The sequence below is a fragment of the Ascaphus truei genome, chromosome 5 (assembly GCF_040206685.1).
Source record: "Ascaphus truei isolate aAscTru1 chromosome 5, aAscTru1.hap1, whole genome shotgun sequence".
Classification (NCBI taxonomy): domain Eukaryota; kingdom Metazoa; phylum Chordata; class Amphibia; order Anura; family Ascaphidae; genus Ascaphus; species Ascaphus truei.
In genome coordinates, this window is record NC_134487.1 from 294,507,259 (window position 1) to 294,524,419 (window position 17,161).

General features: G+C 46.9%; 1 protein-coding gene across 2 annotated transcripts in view; it reads left to right on the forward strand.

Annotated features, from left to right (window-relative positions):
- Positions 1–8,443: 8,443 nt before the first annotated feature.
- Positions 8,444–17,161, forward strand: part of KIAA0930 (KIAA0930 ortholog) — a 62,141-nt gene continuing 53,423 nt past the window's right edge. For both annotated transcript variants that reach the window (XM_075602753.1, XM_075602752.1), the window contains exon 1: positions 8,444–8,851. In XM_075602753.1, the coding sequence (XP_075458868.1) occupies positions 8,710–8,851 (142 nt within the window). In that variant the 5' untranslated portion in view covers positions 8,444–8,709. The remainder of the gene's footprint in view (positions 8,852–17,161) is intronic.

Consider the following 17,161-nt stretch of genomic DNA (forward strand, 5'->3'; position numbering starts at 1 on the left):
AGACAGTAGCTTGAACAGAAGGTGCCGCTTGCCTTAGCAGGCGAAAAAGACCCCTATACAACTAGCACTCAAGGACAGAACAATAAAGTAAAATATATGGTAACTTTAATAAGTGTATACAGGAAAGAGTGAAGAATACTCTGAAATAAACACACAACGCTAGAGTTTAATGATTAAAATAGTATTAAATCGAATAATAAATTAATATGAACCACCTCCGAAATATTGGGGGTGGAAAAAAGGAACTATGAGGCTCTGGCACCATGTAATGAATGATGGTATTACAAATGGTGCCTCAGGGGGTGAGGGAGGGGGTGGTATAAAAATGAATGTATCCACAGAAGGTGTAGTGTGTAAGGATGAAGTGTAGTGAATATATATAGTCCTCACACATCCCAGTCTACCCTGAAGAAAATGGTCACTCCACGATATACCACACAGGCTATAAACAGCAACGGCAAGAGGATATTGTAATAGCTACCTCTGGCTAATAGGGCCAGATGATAGACACCCTGGATGGTATAAATAAACTGATTATAGCCTGATAGAGTGGATGCTATTGGCTGATAACAGCCATGCGCACAGTTGTTCCACTAAAGGTAGTGACTGATGCCAAAAAGTCCTAATACGCAACGCAAATAAAATATAAGTAATTTACATAAACTAGACTACTAAGTAGCTAGGATAAAATACTGTAGAATGGAGACCCTGAATACATTGTATGCGTAGTTTACAGGGACAGGGAATCCATTCAAACAGAGTGACAGTGGTATTGCTATGTATCTTAGTACCAGAGTCAAATGAGCGCAGTGTGTAATGCAAAGCATTGCTGCTCAGGTGCTCTGTGAAGGCAGTGGTCTTAATAGCTGTTATGCTCTATCTACTATATATTTCTGAAAGTGTCCTATGTGTCCGTGTCTGTACACTGGCGGCACACTTTATTAGAGTGCGGCCAGTTCCGCAAGCCGGGAGATTTCCCGGCTTGCTAGTGGCATCCCCTCGGCGTGCCGCGCGTCACCGATGCGCGGTCACGCGTCATCGGGTGCCTGCGCCCCCTGCACGCGCGTCCAGGGCTCCCCGAGGGAGCCCTGGTGTCCCGCGATGTGGGGGACGGCGGCAGGGGTTTCCGGGGGACCCGGCGGACCCGGAGAGGAGAGGGGGAAGCCCCGATCGGCGGGCCTCTCCTCGGAGGCTTCGGCGCGCGCCCGGGACATCCCGGCGTGCGCCAGGTTACTGTCGCGGCCGAGACCGGGCAAATGCTCGAATAAACTCGGCCGCGACAGTATGTGTCTCCCTGTGCCCCTCCCTGTGTCCCTAGCGGCAATCTCATTGAACCTTGGGCCAGGTCAATGAGATTGCTCCTTTGGGCTGCCCGCCCCCGCACACCTCTCATTGGCCTGAGGCGGAGTGATGGGCCAACACACACACACACACACACACACACACACACACACACACACACACACACACACACACACACACACACACACACACACACACACACACACACACACACACACACACACACACACACACACACACACACACCTCCCCGATGCTCCACTCACCCCCCCTCCTCAATGCTCCACTCACCTCCCCCCCATGCTCCACTCACCTCCCCCCCTCCCTGATGCTCCACTCACCTCCCCCCCTCCCCGATGCTCCACTCACTTCCCCCCCTCCCTCCCCGATGCTCCACTCACCCCCCCCCCTCCCCGATGCTCCACTCACCTCCCCCCCATGCTCCACTCACCTCCCCCCTGATGCTCCACTCACCTCCCCCCCTCCCCCCCCCCTCCCCGATGCTCCACTCAATTTCCCCCCCCTCCCTCCCCGATGCTCCACTCACCTCCCCCCCCATGTTCCACTCACCTCCCCACCTCCCCGATGCTCCACTCACCTCCCCCCCTCCCTCCCCGATGCTCCACTCACCTCCCCCCCCTCCCTCCCCGATGCTCCACTCACCTCCCCCCTCCCTCCCCGATGCTCCACTCACCTCCCCCCTCCCCGATGCTCCACTCACCTCCCCCCATGCTCCACTCACCTCCCCCCCGATGCTCCACTCACCCCCCTCCCTCCCCGATGCTCCACTCACCTTCCCCCCACTCCCTCCCTGATGCTCCACTCACCTTCCCCCCCTCCCTCCCCGATGCTCCACTCACCTCCCCCCCATGCTCCACTCACCTCCCCCCCTCCCCAATGCTCCACTCACCTTCCCCCCTCCCTCCCTGATGCTCCACTCACCTTCCCCCGATGCTCCACTCACCTCCCCCCCTCCCTCCCCGATGCTCCACTCACCTTCCCCCCCTCCCTCCCCAATGCTCCACTCACCTCACCCCCTGATGCTCCACTCACCTCCCCCCCGATGCTCCACTCACCTCCCCCCTGATGCTCCACTCACCTCCCCCCCTGATGCTCCACTCACCTCCCCCCCGATGCTCCACTCACCTCCCCACCACGATGCTCCACTCACCTCCCCCCGATGCTCCACTCACCTCCCCCCCGATGCTCCACTCACCTCCCCCCCGATGCTCCACTCACGTCCCTCCCGATGCTCCACTCACCTCCCCCCGATGCTCCACTCACCTTCCCCCCGATGCTCCACTCACCTCCCCCCCGATGCTCCACTCACCTCCCCCCCGATGCTCCACTCACCTCCCCCCCGATGCTCCACTCACCTCCCCCCGGTGCTTCACTCACCTCCCCCCCGATGCTCCACTCACCTCCCCCCCAATGCTCCACTCACCTCCCCCCCGATGCTCCACTCACCTCCCCCCGATGCTCCACTCACCTCCCCCCGATGCTCCACTCACCTCCCCCCCGATGCTCCACTCACCTCCCCCCGATGCTCCACTCACCTCCCCCCCGATGCTCCACTCACCTCCCCCCCCCGATGCTCCACTCACCTCCCCCCCGATGCTCCATTCACCTTCCCCCGATGCTCCACTCACCTCCCCCCCTGATGCTCCACTCACCTCCCCCCCAATGCTCCACTCACCCCCCCCCGATGCTCCACTCACCTCCCCCCAGATGCTCCACTCACGTCCCCCCCCGATGCTCCACTCACCTCCCCCCGATGCTCCACTCACCTCCCCCCCGATGCTCCACTCACCTCCCCCCCTCCCCGGCGGGGGGACAGGCAGCTGACACGCGGCACCTAAGATGGCAGCGGCCAGAAGGACCCCCTTCCTCCCTCGCGGAGTAACTAAGATGGCGGCGGCCGGAACGAGAGGTGACGTGTGTGTGTGTGTGTGTGTCACTGTGTGTGTGTGTCACTGTGTGTGTGTGTGTGTGTGTCACTGTGTGTGTGTGTGTGTCACTGTGTGTGTGTGTGTCACTGTGTGTGCGTGCGTGCGTGCGTGCGTGTGTGTGTGTGTGTGTGTGTGTGTGTGTGACACAGTGTGTGTGTGTGTGTGACACTGTGTGTGTGTGTGTCACTGTGTGTGTGTGTGTGTGTGTGTGTGTGTGTGTGTGTGTGTGTGTGTGTGTGTGTGTGTGTGTGTGTGTGTGTGTGTGTGTGTGTGTGTGTGTGTGTGTGTGTGTGTGTGTGTGTGTGTGTGTGTGACACTGTGTGTGTGTGTGTCACTGTGTGTGTGTGTGTGTGTGTGTGTGTGTGTGTGTGTGTGTGTGTGTGTGTGTGTGTGTGTGTGTGTGTGTGTGTGTGACACTGTGTGTGTGTGTGGGACACTGTGTGTGTGTGTGTGTGTGTGTGTGTGTGTGTGTGTGTGTGTGTGTGTGTGTGTGTGTGTGTGTGTGTGTGTGTGTGTGTGTGTGTGTGACACTGTGTGTGTGTGTGTGTGTGTGTGTGTGTGTGTGTGACACTGTGTGTGTGTGTGTGTGTGACACTGTGTGTGGGACACTGTGTGTGTGTGTGACTGTGTGTGTGACACTGTGTGGGACACTGTGTGTGTGTCAGGCACTGTAGGGTGGGGACCGGAGCTACGGGGGGGGGGGGGGGGGGGGGTCAGGAGCGTAGAGTGAGGGGGGAGCCGAGAAACATACAGGGGGAGTGGAGAGGAGAGACCAGGAAATTTTAAGCAACCCACCCCCCCTCCTGTCCACTGCCCCCCCTCCTGTCCACTGCCCCCCCTCCTGTCCACTGTCACCCCCCCTCCTGTCCACTTTCCCCCCCCTCCTGTCCACTGTCCCCTCCCCCTCCTGTCCACTCTCCACTCCCTCTCCTGTTCACTGTCCCCCCCTCCTGTCCACTGTCCCCCCTCCTGTCCACTGTCACCCCCCCTCCTGTCCACTGTCACCCCCCCTTCTGTCCACTGTCACCCCCCCTCCTGTCCACTGTCACCCCCCCCTCCTGTCCACTGTCACCCCCCTCCCCAGATCGTTTCGCATCACTCTGACACTTTCTCAAGGTCTTTTTCGCCTGCTAAGGCAAGCGGCACCTTCTGTTCAGTTTCTCTTACCCCTGGCACCTATACCAATATAGACTGAAGCAAGAGCTATCCTCCCTCCCTCCCCCCTTTTCTTTCCATTATTAGACAGTAGCTTGCCCAGAAAGTATTTGAAGAGAGAGATGAACTTTGTGCCTACACAGTGATGACCAATCTAGTTCTTTGAGCATTTCGCAGTGATGTGTGTTGTAGTTGCATTGGAGAACAAAATGGCATATTGAATTGTAGAGGCTATCAAGTTTGCTAAGGTGGGTTTGGGGTGCCGAGCCGTATACTATGTCCCCATAGTCGATAATTGGCATTAGCATCTGCTGTGCGATACGCTTTCTGACCAGCAGACTTAGGGAGGATTTGTTCCTGTAATAAAGTACACCTAGCATAGATTTTGGATGTCAGGGTATCAATGTGCATCCCAAATGTTAAATGGGAGTCAAACCATATGCCCAAGTATTTAAAACTAGTAACAGGAGTTAGGGTGGTATTAGCGTTGGTTCTGATCTGGAGCTCAGTCATTGGAAGCTTTAAAAATGTAGCCTTGGTCCCAAATAACATTGTTACAGTCTTCTCAGCGTTAAAAAACACTCTTTGTTTTGGGAAATCCAATATTCAAGTCTCAAAAAGTCAGATTGAAGTATGTGTTCAAGGTCAGAGAGGCTAGGGCTGTGTGCATATAAGATTGTGTCATCTGCGTACATGTGTACTGAGGCTCCCTTACAAGCTGTAGGAAGAGCATTGATGAACACTGAGGAGAGTAGGGGCCCAAGAACAGAGCCTTGCGGGACCAGTGAGTTGTCCCAGTTCCATTCCACACTGGATTTCATTGCAAACTTTTAGCAGGGTAGTTACCGGGGAGTGTTTGGGGCGAAAGCCAGATTGGAATTGGTTAGGGAAATTTGTCTTGGTATAGTAATCGCTTAGTTAGGAGAAAACACATTTTTACAGGACTTTGGATATTATTGGGAGAAGAGAGATTGGCCTGTAGTTTGAGACAGTGTTTTTATCCCCACTTTTGAAGATTGGGACAACTCTGGCAGTTTTCCAGGTCCTAGGGATATGGCCTACAGACAGAATATAGTTGACTATGGAAGCAATTGGTTTGGCAATGGCTGGGGCACCAAGTCTTAGGAACTTAGATTGCAGTAAGTCAGGTCCAAATTGGCAGCTTAGTTTTAATTTGAGGAGCGCTTGTGTAATGTCCTCTTCAGATACTGGGACAAATTGAAAATTGGGAGCAGTGTTGGGGGAGGGTGGGGCTATAGGGGTACTCATAATGAGGTTCATGTTTGTGGTTTGGGTTGCGTTTCACTAATAAGTTAGTAGCACACCCCACAAAGTAATCATTGAATGCATTTGCAATGTCAGTGGGATTTGTCAGAGTAATATCTTCCTTAGTGATATTACTTGGTTGTTGATGGCTAGAAGGCTGGAACATATTGTTGATAAACTTCCAGAAGTTAGCTGGGTTTGATGTATTCTAGCAAAGATTGTCAGAGTAATATTGTGATTTTTCATGTCTTGTTTGCCTTGTGCACATATTCCGCAGGCATCTGTAGTTATTAAGATCCTTGGTAGTGCCAGTTACTTTGTAGCTTTTCCACAAGGCATCCCATAAATGGTAGAGCACTATAAGGTCAGTTGTAACCCATGGAAGGTTGGTCCCCCCTACGCTTAATCTGCGTAGTGGAGCATGGGTATCACAGAGTTTTAAGAACTCGGATTGGAAATAGTCGAGCGCAGAATCAGGGTCGGGAATTAAGTCGATTCTGTACCAAGGGCAGTTGGAAAGGTTAGCCAGAAACTGTTGTGGGTTAAAGTTTCTAAATGTTCTAGTGAAGAGAACTTTAGGGCTTGATTGGGGCGGTTTAATTTTCCTTACACAGTACACTATTGCATGGTCACTGAAAATATCAGGAAGGATGCCAGAGGATTGGATTCTGCTGGGATTTGAGGAGAGAATCCAGTCAAGCAAGAAACAGTTGTGATATTTCAGGTTTGTCCGTGTGGGTTGGGAAATGAGTTGCGGTAGGTTAAGTGACTTGAGTTGTATCTGGATTTTGTGTTTTTTTTAAGGTCGAGTCAATTGTAGTTGAAATCCCCAAAAACTAGCAGCTCACTCATTCAGAGAGGAAATTGAGCCAAGAAACTGGGTGATATCAGTCATATTGAGAGGAAGGGCATTCCAGAGTCGTGTGGCAGTGAGTGAGAAAGGTTTTAGGCAGGAGAGGGGTAGGTAGAAGACATCCTTGAGCAGAACACACAAGGTTGAGACGGTGTATAGAGGATGAGAGTATAGAGCTCTGCCAATCATGAATTCTGAGAAATACTTAATAGTTTAGCAATAAAATGTCAACATTCCAAAGGTACATTTCTGAGTAGAACATTTCTAAAAAGACCTCCATACATCCAGTATATACTCATCTTTCTGTGTAGTCCAGTGGGGACAGATCATGGAGGATGATGTCAGAGAGAACAAAGAACAAAAATAATTTGCTAGTATAAAAATAGAAATGAACTCGCACAAAAATAATCCTTTAAGCATCTATAGGGGGCAACGTTGCAAGCCCTAATGGCTTTTCTTCAGACCCATTCCTACAATAAAATCAGTGGTTCTTCCCTTCAGGATTGTGCCCTGACTGGTGCATTATAAGGTGGTCTGGGTGACCATATGTATGGCTGTCTCTCCTGGTGTCCATATGTATGCCTGTCTCTCCTGGTGTCCATATGTATGGCTGTCTCTCCTGGTGTCCATATGTATGTCTATCTCTCCTGGTGTCCATATGTATGGCTGTCTCACCTGGTGTCCATATGTATGGCTGTCTCTCCTGGTGTCCATATGTATGGCTGTCTCTCCTGGTGTCCATATGTATGGCTGTCTCTCCTGGTGTCCATATGTATGGCTGTCTCTCCTGGTGTCCATATGTATGGCTATCTCTCCTGGTGTCCATATGTATGGCTGTCTCTCCTGGTGTCCATATGTATGGCTATCTCTCCTGGTGTCCATATGTATGGCTGTCTGTCCTGGTGTCCATATGTATGGCTGTCTCTCCTGGTGTCCATATGTATGGCTATCTCTCCTGGTGTCCATATGTATGGCTGTCTCTCCTAGTGTCCATATGTATGGCTATCTCTCCTGGTGTCCATATGTATGGCTATCTCTCCTAGTGTCCATATGTATCCCGGAATAAATAATATTTATTATTAATAAATAATATATATATATACATACACAAACATATTGTACAATATATGCCCTTTCTTTGAAAAAGCAAAAATAGTCGAACCCCCCCCCTCCCCATAGTGCCATCACATCCAACATTATTGCAACAAGTAAAAATAACTTTATTGTATATTGATATTAAATATTTAGAATCTGCTCCAGTAAAAATAATCTGCTTACAGTACCTACTGTATAATGAGTTTTTGAACGCACGGAGGCCCAGATCTAGTAAAAGGTGCTACCTTTAGGACGTCTTAACTCCCGTTAATTTGAATAGGAACAAGGTTGTGCTAAAGCTTAGCATCGTTTAGTGAATATGGGCCAGAGCTTTCTTTGGTAACCTCAGCGTCATTGGGTGAGGGAGGTCTGTAGAAACGACATAATTGGGCAAAGTAAGCTGAGAATGTCAAAACTCCCACTTCCAAGACCGGAATTAGCAGATTTTATTTAAAATATTTGTATTAGATAAATGCATCACAAGTAGTATTTTTTTTATTTGCTATTAGATAAATCCAATTCATTTCAGTGAAAGACGCGATCACATCTCCCCATTATGAAGAGCCACACCCACATCTTTTTGTTTTGTAGACAGATAAAGACAGACAGTGCAGACGATGATGTATTCACTACACATGCCACCTTGAGGATAAACTTGACCACTGGTACGGCAGTCCCCACCCACCCTGTGCTGGCTGCAGCCCGTCCCTTTAAACCTGAGCACGGCGCTGATTGGCTGGAGCGCTCAGGGCGTCCCTTTAAACCTGTGCCGGGCGCTGATTGGCTGAAGCGCTCAGGACGTCCCTTTAAATGCCTGAGCCAGCTTGTTGCAGGAAGTGTCATAGGCGGAGTGTCAGCTCTCAGCTGATCATCTATGGGAGACGGAAGTGGATCTTAGCTGCTCGGGGTTTTCTAAGGATCCGCTGTTCGTGGCTCTTACAGTTCAGTCTCATTGTGTCCCCGCTTGGCTTTAAACTGGGACAGAAGGAGTGGAGTAAAGGGAATTGAGAGGCCCCGGTTTGGAACAGCGGGGAGTGATCCCTGCGTCTCAGCTCAGCCAGAGACTGCGATGAAATCATTTTTGGGAGGATGGCATCCGTTAAGAGTTTCAGCCGGGCAGGGCAGAGAGAGGCGGAGAATGGAGATTTGGACAGGTCCCTCCAACAAATGATTTCTGCCATAGTGGATGAAAGGAACCGCAGTAATATCCGCCTGGAGATCAGTGGACTGGGTGAGTGGGAGAACTGGGGTGTGTGTGGATATATATATACCCCCTGAACTCCAAGGCAGATTCTCTATACATGTTAATAGCTAGTGATCTTGGATAATACATTTGGGGCTTTTATACAAAAATAATGGAACAGTCCAACAAAGAGTGAGTTTACGGTCCTTTGTTCAATATGCCGTGAATCATTGTTTAGAAACATTTTAATTTGATTCAAATTGATTTGAAATCTTCCTGAGCAAGGGGAAGACTGCTCCACAATTTAACAGGGGTTCAGTATGTCAACACATGCTGGCTATGCTTACTACTGGATTCATATCTGTAAATACTACACAATCTTTGCAAGCTCAACCCAGTCCCACAGTGAGTGGTGTATAATAATAACGTTAATATAGGGCTTTTCTTCCAATGGGACTCACAATTGCAGTATAGCACATGGTATGCAGCACAGGAATGTTACAGCCCCTGCCCCGTGGAGCTTACAATCTATGTTTTTGGTGCCTGAGGCACAGGGAGATAAAGTGACTTGCCCAAGGTCACAAGGAGCTGACACTGGGACTTGAACCCCTGAATCAAACTCTGGGTCGTTGTCAGTCGGTATTGTGTGTGTTCTGCTAGTAAAGTGACCTCAAATATACAGCAGTAAGTAAACAAAACAGTCCCAATATGACTATTTGATTCATTTCTATTTTATTTTAATTTTTCCCCCAACCTTTTTAGACAAAACATGTTGTGCCTGCAACCACATCAAGGTACCATATCACCTTTCAGCAGGATATTATACTGCCAATTATATATACTGTCCTTTTTTTTTTTTCCCACTGAAAAGAGGAAACAAAACCAATTATCTAGTTCAGGAGGTGGCCAAATCCAGTCTTCAAGGGTTTCAGGATATCTCTGCTTCAGCACAAGTGGCGCAGTCAAAGTTGGTGGCCCTTGAGGACTGCAGTTGGCCACCTTGATCTAGTCCATACATGGGATGTATGCAGTGCCTAAGGGGATAACATTTAAAAGCCCTATATATGCTTTAGTACAGGTAAAACTGGTTACAAACCTAGAAGTGCCCGAAGAAATAATGAAGGAAAAAGATATGCAGTCAATAACAAATTCATTGCTATATCAGTAAGTCTTAATCTTAAAGCTGCAGTTCAATCAATATCCTGCATGTGTGTTTGTTTTTTTTAATAAATCAGTTGTGTAGTAAGAAAAACTTTTAGCATTTTCTGTTTTTAAAAAACAACTTTGAAAGACCAATTTTCTTGTATTCTATTTTAACAGCCATTTGCTAAGGCACTGCCCCTTCATGTCCTGTCACAAGCCCTGGCACACCCCTTTGTCAGCCCTGCCCTCCCTCTAGCACATGTCAGTGCAGGAGTGCTCATGAATATTCATGAGCTTCCACTGAGACTGAAGCAGAAGAAAAACAGATCCCTTCACTAATAATGTCACCAAATTTTGCAGATCAATACATGGAGAACGAATTGACCTGCAGCTATACAGTTTTTAGGTAATTAGAGATTGCACACATGAAACTATTGAACTCCTAGCCCCCAATCTTTGCACTTGGTATATTCGTGATCGTCCCTGGATTTATGTGCAATTAGAATCTGAAGCCTATTTTAACTGCAAAATGTATTGTAGGTGCACAGTTACCATAATGCAATTCCAATATCGTATTATAGCCAGGTGCTGCTTGGTGAGCCTTGAGCAATTTAACTGCTCCTCAAAGATTATGAAGATGACATGTGGCTGCATCGGTGTGTTTAAAGCCACAATACTACACCCCCTCCCTTCATACGATTTATGTGCAATGTATAAGTCTACAGCCTTGCCTAAGCGTTTATTATTTATATATATTTTTATACTCTTAAGGTGTTGCTACTATAATGGCTGCTTCAGTCAGTGTAACTTAGCAGCTACAATGTATCTGTATTATTAAGGTAACTTTATTGATCTTTTTACAGTTTGCAGCTCAAACTGCTGGGAATACTGGTAACAAATTAATTACAAACAGGAAAGTGTTGCAAAAATCTTGCACTGCTGGGGAGGTGGGCTAAAGCCTGCTGTAGAAATGAAAGAATGCTTTAAAACTCATTAAAAATAGCATTCAGGTGAAAAATAAAAAAATGCAGTAAGTATGCTCTAATACTACAGAACTGATTTTTAAAAGGATAAAAACCCCTTGAGATTTTTGCTCCTTTGGAGAGGAGCCCTTGCTTTACCCACAATGGCACAGGCTTTGGACACTGGTAACCAGACATATAACACAAGGCTGACTGTGTAATGCAATCCTTTTTAAAATCCACTTTTATATGTGGCTTGTAAATAAGGCCTCCAAAAAGAAGGGGAACTCCTTTCCTCCCCTTCCCTAAGTACAAGATGGCATCTCTGTCTGACGGTGTCATTGTACATTACTCCACACACTATTTATTTGTTACTATGCTGATCATGTGCAGACAGTGTTCCGTACAGGGAATATGATTTATTCATTTTTTGTTTTTAATGTCTGAGGCATGTTTTTATATAAACCAGTGTCTGGTAAATGAAGGCCGGCTGTCAGTGTATTCTTACAATCAACCAGATGAGGGGAAACATGGTCACATAGTGGATAGGTGCTAGGATTCTGTGTGTAACAGCGATGTCTGTTCTGTCCGTTGCACTGAATATTTTAGTAATGCCTTTGTCCATCTTGCTGAAACCCGGCTATCAGAATCAATACCTCCATCCCTGCTGGGAGAGCCCTGTCTGTCATTGCATAGTAGGCCTCTCTCTTCCCTCTAAAGCCGGTTAGATACTGAAGATCCCATTAGCAGAGTCTATTATCGGGTTTTGTAAAAGGCGGGCATAACCAAATATTATGGTTTTTGTACAACGCATGTCTTGTTGGTTATTTTGCTATACACTGTATATAAGGTAGTGGAGATGTATCATTTACTGTGGTGTATGCTTTTTCTGAAACCTTCCCCCTCCCGCCTATTCGCTGTGCTTGTTCCCACTAAGTGGATGACATCATACATTGTTCGCCACATTGGCTTGCACAGATGTAAAGAAGACAACGCTGCATTCATATCGTTACAGCTGCCTAAATTGAGCTCCGCCCCCCCCCCCCCTCCTGACCACACTGTGCAATGGCCCTTATCAGTGGTGTAACAGTGCAAGGGGCCCCCGGGTATTTCAATTGCCGTCCCTCGTGGCGTCATGACGTGACGACGCTGTGTCTTGGCAATGCGTTGCCAGGTGATGCTGTGTTGTCGTGGCAATGTGTCGCCATGACACCGCAGCATCAGATGTCAATGGACGAGGACTGCTCTTAGAACACCCCCCCCCCCCAGAAATCTATTACATTGCGTGGGGCCCCCCTGAGCTTGGGCGCCAGAAAGGGACCGGGTGGTAGTTACACAACTGACCCTTATCTTGTTGTGTTCCAGCTGTCACTAATGCCATAGGTATAGTCTCCTTTTTGTATCCATGGTGCATGGAATTGGCTTAAGTGTAGGATTGCCTAACCCGCTTATGTCCACCTACACTTAAAAAATACTTTGTAGCTTGTGTTTTTTTTATTTATTTTTTTATTTTTATTTATATGTACCAACCGCCTTTTTCTATTTCTTGTATGTATACAAGCTTGTCCTGTGGAACTTGCAATGTGATTTCTAGTATTCAACAGGAGATTGCTACTTGCCTAACTTGATAAAGAGCTGGTTAAAGCAATACAAACAAACACATATAGAGGAGGCTTAGAGTCCTCCCCAAAAGATCCTCAGTGGCTGCACACAAGGCTAAGGTTAATGCAAGGTGTAAATACCAGATATATACAAGTGGTTCAATCAACCAAACAGTACAGGTAAGTAATCGCTCCCATCACTGTGGGAGGACAATTAGCACTAAAACGCCAAATGGCAAAATAAAACTTTATTTAACATTAATGAGGGACTAACAACATAAAGCGCTCGCTCTAAACTAAATAAAACCAATTAAAATGTGAACGTAACTGGTGCAGTCACAGTGGGCAGTCAAGTGGGTCACTGCTGGAGCTGCATGTGAGTGATGCGGCACATAAATGGTTAATACCTAGGTGGATGCTGCTGATCAATCTCCACTCACACTAGTAACATAAGTGTGCATTGATGGATATAAATACAGTACATTTATACAGAGCATGCCTGCAGCTGTTAGTATACTGATAGTCAATGTCTTTCTCGTGTATCCACAATGTTAACACAATATCTAGGACATGCAACCCAATGAGGCTAAATGCTGCACACTTAGTAATCAAAATAGTGGGATAGACACTACATGTGCCAGTGGCTGTACAATCTACACATTAGTCATCATAAACCGTTTCCACCGTGGGTGAATGTAAATTACACCATATAGCAAATGACTATAGCAATATATATCCCACAGCTGCCAAAATAACATGGACTGATCTCACCAGATACTTCCTCTTGGTATTGAGTTTTCCCCTTCACCTTTTGGTACTGCGCTTGAGTGACAGCAGAGGGTGGGACAACGGGGTGCCCACATTCTGACTTTACTTAAGGGCAGGACCACCCTAAATTTTGGAGGTTGTTCCTTCCCTCTGAGGAAGGCAGGTCACACGACTGGGAGCCTGAGATTGGGGCCTTCCCATGTGCTCTTCTCTGTGGGGAGTAGTGAGTATGGACCATACCTCTGCTAGGGAGGTGGCGAAGAGTTAGGGCAGGTGCCCTTGGCCTGTAGTGATGGTCCAAGGACCATCTTCAGTGATAGCTGACCTGACAGACTGTATCTGGCAGGAGACTGCTGTGGTCTCCGAGACCACCTGCTCCCTCCACAAGTCTCTGCTGTCCTGGAGCTGGGTCCATTCCCTGCTCTCCGGGCGGTTTGATGGTTACGGCGGCTGCAGCAGTGGATCTTTGCTCAGCCTGCCGGGTTTCATGCTCACAGATCGCTTCCTCTCTCTCAGCCTTGCCAGCTGCTGGTCCCCGCGCCAACTTGATGCACTCCTCCGGTCTCAGTGCCCAGCTCCAGTCACACGGATGGCCGGCACGTTGGTTCTGGAGGCAATGCTTCTCACAAGTAGGGGAACAGTGAGGAGGTGCCATATCTTGTGTTATATGTTGTACACCGTGTGTTCAATATCTTTAGTCCCAGGAACTCGCAATTACCATCGAGTTCCCACTATATTACAGTATCCCTCAGTACACTGTCATACAGGTCCAGTTCAGTCCCCCCGCTGCCACCAGTTTTATTAATAGCCTGTGATGGGAGCTTTGTGACAGGCTATAATAATACACGCCATATATCTATATCTATATCGAACTGGACAAGGCTTAGATATGATAAAATATAATTTATTCTTTGAAAAAGGTGAACACACGGGATATACAAATAACAGACAAAATATGGACACTCACTTAAGATGGAAATGATGAAACAGTCATAATTCTGGACTGGCAGTTCATACAGCAATCTTCAAAAATCACCACGACACGAAAGACATTTGAGTAAGGGCTGACACTGGGTTAAATACCATTTCAAACCCATCTCTTAACCGTAGTTGCCGAGGTGGCTAGAAAAAAATCTCTTTGAAGCAGATGTTGGCTTCCATTGTAAGTGTGAAGTAACACTCTTAAAAACACTCAGTTCCTTTGTTCCTGGCCCCAGTATAAACAATTAGGGCAGTTACCTTTTGATCACTGGCCTATGCTAATTCTTGCAGGATGCTCTCCCTGCCCTATTAGCATAGCAGATGGGGGTCTGCATTTTCGGAGCAGATCCAAAATCCCATATACACTGTAAATAACTTCAGTTCAGTAGTACTTACTGGCACGCGAGACATATTAATACATTCCGTCACGCATGACGCTCCGAATGAGACTAAATATTACCGTGTAGTACTAAAATTAAGAGAGATATTAATATCTGGCTCTTAGTACCGGCTAAACATCATGTGTCTGTAATCCTTATGTCCGAATCAGTCCCACGAATACACATATGTAGCTTTTAGCACGTTCAGCCTAGGACATCTCATAATATTCTTATATTTTAATAAGGTCACTCATTCTGTAGCCCCACTCCTAAATCAGAGGCGTTTGGCCAGTCTACCACATGGGGTGTCTGGCAGGATACTATGGTTTGTAAGTGTGAGTTATAACACACAAACCACTCCAGCTTTCTGCAAACAGGTAGAATGGCTGAGCCTTTGATCAGGGGTTTGCTTCCTGAACATTTGGTTGCATTCCTTAGTAGGCAGGCATCTTTGAGGGTAACTTAAACAAAGGGCTATAATCACTATTCAACTATTAACCCTTGCCCTCCCGGATGGATCCCAGTGTTTGTGTGGTGCAGTCACTGGAACAGAAACAATAAATTTTTACAGGGGAATAAACAGTTGGATGGCTGAAGCAAGGCAAAACCACATTACTGGACCCAAGTCCACCCCTTGCTTCCCAGATGAGAGTAGAGGGTGGCCAAATGGGGTGTAACCCCTTTAATCCCGGGCCAAATCCCCTCTCTTGACAAACTGTTACTGCAGCGTGTAGTTATATACCTGTTCCTGTTTGCAATATGCCTGGTGCGTGACCTTACGGGGGGGAGAGGTAATAATTTCTACTGTGGGAGATTATCTTCAGTTCCTGGAGCCTACAGCAGATGGAGGCGCTGCACTGCTAATGAGATATGTGGGGTATGAACCCCAGAAGCCTGTTACTGTGTCCCCACTACCATCGGCGGATGACTCAGCCCTCCTGTTACCAGCAGGTATATGCACCATACCCCCTGTAATGGCCCCTATCTGCGATTGGGTGGGGAAAACACCATTACACATTAGCCCAGGCATTCTCAAATCCAGTCCTCAAGACAATCTGACCTGTTGGGTGAGGGGGTTTCAGGATATCCCTGCTTCAGCACAGGGTTCAGTTGAAGACGAGCTGTTTAATACATTAAACATCTAGTATCTTAAAATAAACAGTCACAACCAAGTTCAATTTTATAATATCAACATCCCCCCCCCCCCCCAATTAAGGGCACAATGGGCTTTAAAAACAAAAAAAAATAACACTTTACCCCAAAATTGCTCCCCTTTTGCCTTAATACATATGCCACTCTTGTTTTTAACTAGATGTATCTCCCAGTGAGGTGCATTAGTCAGGATAGGCGTCTTTTATATGCTGCTAATTTGGACTAATAGGTTTCTACTTACAATAGTCTCCCGGCCTCAAAACTTGGGTAATGAACAGCACCACAATTTAATTAAAGAAAAAGCCCATTGAAAGTAATGAGGTTTTTCTCTTTTAATAAATGTTGGTACTTTATTTTTTTTTTATTTTTTTTTAATTAAATTTTATTATTTTTTTGGAGATACATTTTGTATGCAGCGGTTCTGCCCCGGTTTGGAAACCCAGGGGACTTTCATAAATAACCCACATTGAAATCCTTGTATTTTCCTAGGGTAGGATAAAAAGTCACTGCCGATATTCAAACACAGGGAGCTTAAATCTTCCTGAGCAATACACATTCACTATTAAATAGGGATTCTTGATTTGTTTGTCTGGGTCACTGCAATTTCCATAGTGGGAGAACTTGCCCCTATACACCCCCCCCCCCCCCAAATTACCATATCGTGACCTTAAATAGCTCATTACACGGGACCATAGTATAGTCAGAACAGTGATACAATTCAAAAGATATTTGTAACACGTAGCTTCTACCACACAGATTTTGTAGACTCTTCCCATCCCCCCCCCCCCCTGTTTTATTTGGAAGTGAGACGGATGAGTGATAATCTCACTGGCTAAGGCTGCGCTTATAGCGACGCGGCATCGTGTCAAAACAAATGTATTGACGCCGTCGTGTGCGCTTGTCGCTGGAAGTCACTTAAATTTCATTTTTTACATTGACTGCGCGGCGATGGCGCTATAAGCGCAGCCTAAATGGCGTGTTTTTTTGCAACACTGGAGTTCTGCTTTTCTTGGTCTACATGGTTGGCTTATTTGGTTGCTAGAACCATTCTTATCAAGCCAGGCAAAGTTGTTTTTGTGGCGGAGAAACACAGCAGAGAATCATCGCCTCAATGTTTTCCAACAATACATTTTACAGCTGCGTTTCAAAAAAAGCAGAGATCAGGTTTGAGTTGATGCCTCCTGTTCGTTTATGAAAGCCCACGTGCATACTTCCTTATTCTCATTAGAACATTGCACAATTTACATAGATAAGAGTATTTAATGTTGATCCGCACTTTAATTTCAGAAAGCAGTATTTAATACAAATTGGCTTATAACCGATCTCTCATCTACCTCCGAAAACATGATCACCCCACTCTTCTCTTCTGCA